Here is a 5,652-nt window from a genome sequence, read left to right on the forward strand (position 1 = left end):
GAGAAAATGGCCAGACGCTGGCTCTCACCAGACACCGTACCCGCCCCCGCGGAACCTTGGCCTCCAGCCTCCAGCTGTGAGGGACACGTTTCTGCTGTTCGCAAGCTGCCGTCTGTGGTCTTGCTGATGTCGCCTGAGCAGACACACACTCCATTACCCTTTCTGTTTCAAATCAAAGCGAAAGCTCAGGTTGTGCAATCTGGTTAAAATTTCCCATTCCCCCCCCCTTTTTTTTATGTCTATTCTTTTTTTTTTTCAAAGAGGAAGGGAGAGGGAGAGAGATAGAAACATCAATGATGAGAGAGAATCATGGATCGGCTGCCTCCTGCACGCCCCACACTGGGGATCAGCCCACAACCTGGGCCTGTGCCCTGACTGTGAATCGAACCATGACCTCCTGGTTCGTAGGGCGGCGCCCCACCACCGAGCCACGCCGGCCGGGCGAGAGTGTAAAATGTTGACGAAACAGCAGTGTTGTTGCTCCCGAGCCTTAAAGCTGAGGCTCCTGGTGGCCTGTCCCCAGCCCGCCCGTCCCGCCCGCAGCGGGTGTTGGGCAGCATCCCGTGCGTCAGTGAGCTCACCCTCGTGCGCGGACGCGGCCCCTGGAGGGCGCTGCCTCCGGGTGGGAAGGGAATGCTCTCCTGTGAGCGGGGCTGCGGTTGGACACACAGGTCTGGCCACAGGAGTGGGAGGCGCGTGCTCTTCCTGTTCTGCGCGGATGGACCTTCACGTCGGTGCTTTTGTATTTAAGGTGAACGAACACCTGAAGGACATTCTGGAGCAAGAACAGAAATTGAAGGAGCATCACACAATGGAAGCCCCAGGAGGTCAAAAGGTATGTTTCGCATTGAAAACGGGCCCTCGTGCGGCCCGTGCGCCCACATGTGCTGTTACTTGGGGAAATGTCCGCGGTTGTGGTCGTGAACTTGGTTTTGGTGACGGTAACTGTGCCCGGGAAAGCCAGGCCGGGAACACCACGTAAGTAGGAGCACAGAGCGAAGGGGTGGATGACGGTGCTCAGGAAAACGTCAGTGCTCGAGCTCAGGTTCTGAGGTTCTTTTGGCAAAAATAATGGTTTGGACTTTGGTAAAATGTAGGAAACAACACGAAAACAGCGTCCGGGTATCAGCCCTGTGATGCCGTGTAACAGGCCCGCCTTTACCATCGTGGCCCAGGAACTGCGAGTTGCCCCCAGGGAGGTTCTGGGGGAAGAAGAAACATCAGCGTGAAGTCGGTCTTTGGACGTTCTCGAGCGGCACCTGGCCTTCCTGCTCTGCAGATCTGTGTGCTGCACACGCAGCCCAGCTGTGCTCCTGCAGGGCCGTCCAGCAGAGCGCATCGCGGGAGAGCCCTTCAGGCGCGGGGCACGGGGCTCGGGGGGAGACATTGCCCTTGTTCAGAGCCTTCCTTTCCATTCGGGCGACTCGGGCTCCTCATTGTTACGCCCACCGTGTGCCGGTGATGCGCTGCCCGCCTCCTGCCCGCCCTCGTTCCAGTAGATTCCTTACCACCATCTTCTCTAAACATGGGCCTGCGCGGGGCCACTTGTACTGTGTTGGACCAGAATTCACAGTGCGAAGCTCTCTCTTTAGAGCGTGCGCTCCCCCATGGTGTGTTTCTGACCGTAGGGTAGGCCGTGTCCTAGAGGGGGGCCTTGTGAGGAGCGCCAAGTCCGAGGGAAAGCCAGACCCTTTACTGCTGGGATGTTCTCCGTTTCCTTTTTTTCAAATTGCTCTTTCTGCTAATAATGCTCCTTTTGATGCTAAAGTAGGAGGCCCAGTTAAATTTGAAGTTCAGATAAATAACAAACAGTGTTTTGGTCTAAGTTGCTTGAGCCTCTGTATTGTACTAGCGCCCTGCTCTAGGGTCTCTGGGGTTTGCAGCACGGCCTCAAGTCCAGCATCCATTCTCCCGAGGGCCTGCGCGGAGCGTGTAGCAAATGCATCTGAGCTTCCGGTCAGACCAGCTCTGCCCTGACGCTGAGTGACCTTCCCAGGCCCTCGACCTCTTGGCCTCTCTTCATCTGTAAACATTAAGGGTTGGACTAAGGGCTCCTAAATTCCGTGACTAAAATGATTCCCAAATCTCCCTTCTTCGCTGTGTTAGTAACGGCAGGTACTAGACACGACAGGTCTGTGGAAGTAGGGAGCTGGTTGTCATGAACTTCCATATGTACACCTGGCAGCCGTGGCAGCTGTGGGAGTGAACACCTGGAGGGCCTTCTCGAGGGTGTGGACTTGACTCGGCCCTGCGGGTGGCGGGTGGACTTGGAAAGTGGGGCACTAGGTCACAGGGACGTGTGCCTGCAGACATGCCGTTGGAGTACATGGCACCTTTGGGAATGAGCCAGTAGACCATTTGGTGGTTTTTGAGAGCTGTGAATCCACGGGTTTGTGTTCTTAAGTTTATGAGACTAACTATGTTGGGTTTGTTTCTCAGAATATTACAGATACGAGTCTACTCGGTGTAGCATTTGCCACTTTTTAAAGAGAAACATGGGTGAGGGATTCTGCAGGGGCTGGTTCTGGGGGAAGGAGTGGCTTTTGGAGAAAAGACATCCCCTCGTTCTAGTTGCTTTCATTTGAAGGTGGAGGCTCAGAATAGCCCCTCTCCCCAGTGAGAGCAGCGCACGCGCTGCCCGATTTCCTCCGCCCGTGCGAGCAGAGCTCCTCAGCCATGGAAACCATAACCCACTTTTGTTTTAACTCCATTCCTTCACGCAGCACCGAGATACATTGGAGAAAAGGGCTCTGAAGTCAAGTCCATTGGGAGATGCTGCCTCCCCCGCCCCGGGCCCCTCTCAGAACGTCACAGCCCATTTTCAGACATGAAGGCCCCTGGAGAAGCCTGCCCACCTGTCTCCCAAACACGTGTGATCTCTGAACTCCTCTGTGAATGGCATGTGCTAACACCCACAGAACCGTGTTCTTTGGAGCCGCTCTGGGAACCTGGTGTCTGACCTGTAATGTTCGCATTGACCCGGGTGTGTTCCATACGTTTATAAACACACAGAACAAACACAGGTTCCAACACAGGGCGTCACCCTCCCATGCATCGTTTGGTTTGACTCTGAGGCTTACCTGGGCTCCTTTTCATACTGTTACTTCAACTAAATAATTGTGAGGCCTTGACCGCCTGATGAGGTAACGTTCACCTAGGATTCTGCCCCTGAGGTTCTGTTCTGTAGTTACGGTTTCTCTTGTGTGGGCTTTGAGGTTAATGCTGATTAGTTCCTTTCGTTATACTATCGCCAACATCCCTTTTAGCAAAAACAGCACCTCAGTTAGAATATGTCCCTGGCCATCAGCTCAGTGAGGAACTTGGCGTTTTAGGCCTTTAAAAAATTCAGAGGTGGCCCCCGATTTCTCTCCAAGCAGTAAATACTGCGTGAAGATGACCGGCCTTATGTTAGACCTAACTCAGATGCCTGGGGCCATGGCTTCCATCTCTGTCCACGAGTGCGGAGCGTCTCCCCTCCCAGGGCCATGTTCACGAGGGGCCGACCCGAGTGAGCTTTCCGTGGAGCTCACGGACGTCGTTTCCTAACCCCGTCCCTCCTCCTATATTTATTACTTAGGGTGCTGATGTAAGCAGGTCTGTCCTCTTTATTGTCTGTATGAACTTATTTAACGGGTTGTAACCTACTTCTGTCCATATGCACTTATTTTTAAATAAACCTGTAGATTTTAAGCTGAAGTATTAACTGGCATTTAGAGATGTTACGGGCGCTGTCGCCGTGGGCCTCCGCGGTGGGAAACCTACCGTAGCTCCACTGAAACTAACCTGACGCCTTTCCTTCCCTTTGCTTCCGCTGCTCCTCTGAAGTCTCCCTCCAAGTGGTTTTGGAAACTGGTGCCCGTAAGTTTGCTCTGAGAACTGTGCCCGTAGCGTGGCCTTGCTGTGTCCTGCTGGCACGGTCACTACAGCCGTCAGTCACGCAGAGGGACTGCCCGGCATTGGTCCCGTGGCATAGGGAGGTAGACAGTCCCGCCAGGCTGGGCGGAAGCTGTAGTCATCTGACGCGGCAGCACCTTTTGCTTATCTTGTCAGTAACCACAGACCATCAGTAACCAGGTTTTAAAAAAGCATAAGTTTTGCCCTAGCTGGTTTGGCTCAATGGGTAGAGTGTTGGCCTCATCAGTAACCAGGTTTTTAAAAAGCATTAGTTTTAATAACATTAGTAGGAGTGAATATGAATTATATGTGTGAACTATTTGTATTTAAAGCCATGGTTTTGAAAGAATCATCTCCTCTTCAGCCTGAGTGGTAGGGACACTGTGTGATAGCAAGTGACCGCTGTCCTTACCAGCCCTGGACTTCCTGTCTCAGTTCTGGTTGACCCAAAGGGCTGGTCTCTCAGGACTAAGGCTGGGGTCTATATCTTTCTCCCTCTCTCTTCCTCTCTGAAATCAATAAAAATATTTTTATTTAAAATAAAAAGATAAAAAAGCATAAGTTTTAATAACGTTAGTAGGAGTGAATATGAGTTATATGTGTGAACTATTTGTATTTAAAGCCATGGTTTTGAAAGAATCATCTCCTCTTCAGCCTGAGTGGTAGGGACACTGTGTGATAGCAAGTGACCGCTGTCCTTACCAGCCCTGGACTTCCTGTCTCAGTTCTGGTTGACCCAAAGGGCTGGTCTCTCAGGACTAAGGCTGGGGGTCAGCCCACTCACAATGTCTGGCATGCCTCCACGTCTCTGGCTGAATGTGGTGAGCATAGACATTTACTGCTAAAGCCAGCAAAGCTATGTGTGTGTGCACAGGTCCACACGTGTGTGTGTGTGTGCTTGTGTGTCTGAGCTTGAGTGTGTCCAAGCTTGCGTGTGTCTGTGCATGTGTCCATGCATCTGTGCATCCATGCGTATGTGTGTGCGCCTGGGGCAGAGGGGCTGCTGGCAGAGAGCGGGGCAGCAGGCGCACCTCCTGCTGGTGTCCGTGGCCCTGGGTGGTGGCTCGGTCCAGTGCAGACCATAGGCCCAACCGGCTTGTCCCAGGGACCTGGGGAGCCGGGAGCCGGCGGTTCCCAGGGTGTCCGGGCAGCGGGCCCTGTTCCCTGCCGGCTAAGCAGGGAGCGTGAGGACCTGGACCTGCCTCCCAGGTGAGAGACCGGCGGCCAAGGCTGCTGCCGACTGAGAGGGAGTCCTGACCGCGCAGCATCAGGAATCAGTGCAGACTCGGCAGCGCGTGTGTGCAGTGCGTCTCTGAGGAGGGACACAGCATAGATGGAGACGTCGGCCTGGCACTGGAACATGTCATAATTATATTCTAATTATAAAATAGAGAGGGGACCGGTTTAGGTGGAGTCGGAAGAAAAATGAGTTTTGATTATTTTAAAGACCCACTTTAAAGAGCTGTGCTGCTAAACTCCTCCCGTCCTCGGCGGCCTCTCCGGGCCTCGGGGAGCTGGGAGCTGGTACCAGCCAGCCTTGAGCTCCCGCCTGCGCGGTGCCCAGCAGCGTGCGTGCACCTGACGCCGTCATCTTGTCCACCCCCCAGGGGCCCTCCTCAGCCCCATTTTACAGATGGGGAAACTGAGACACGAGCGCTCCTAAGTGGCAGGACCAGGATTTGAACCGGGGTCTCTGATTCCAGAGCTTGTCTTAACCACTGGCTCCTCAGCATCTCGTTGCCGAGAGCGGAGCTGTCC

General features: G+C 53.8%; 1 protein-coding gene across 1 annotated transcript in view; it reads left to right on the forward strand.

The window, feature by feature from the left end:
* Positions 1 to 5,652, forward strand: part of CAMSAP2 (calmodulin regulated spectrin-associated protein family, member 2) — a 24,131-nt gene that overhangs the window by 4,444 nt on the left and 14,035 nt on the right. Inside the window, exons 3-4 of the mRNA XM_014532356.1 lie at positions 752 to 835; positions 3,826 to 3,858. Coding sequence (XP_014387842.1) covers positions 752 to 835; positions 3,826 to 3,858 — 117 coding nt within the window. The remainder of the gene's footprint in view (positions 1 to 751; positions 836 to 3,825; positions 3,859 to 5,652) is intronic.

Source organism: Myotis brandtii, unplaced genomic scaffold (genome assembly GCF_000412655.1).
Source record: "Myotis brandtii unplaced genomic scaffold, ASM41265v1 scaffold888, whole genome shotgun sequence".
Taxonomy (NCBI): Eukaryota; Metazoa; Chordata; class Mammalia; order Chiroptera; family Vespertilionidae; genus Myotis; species Myotis brandtii.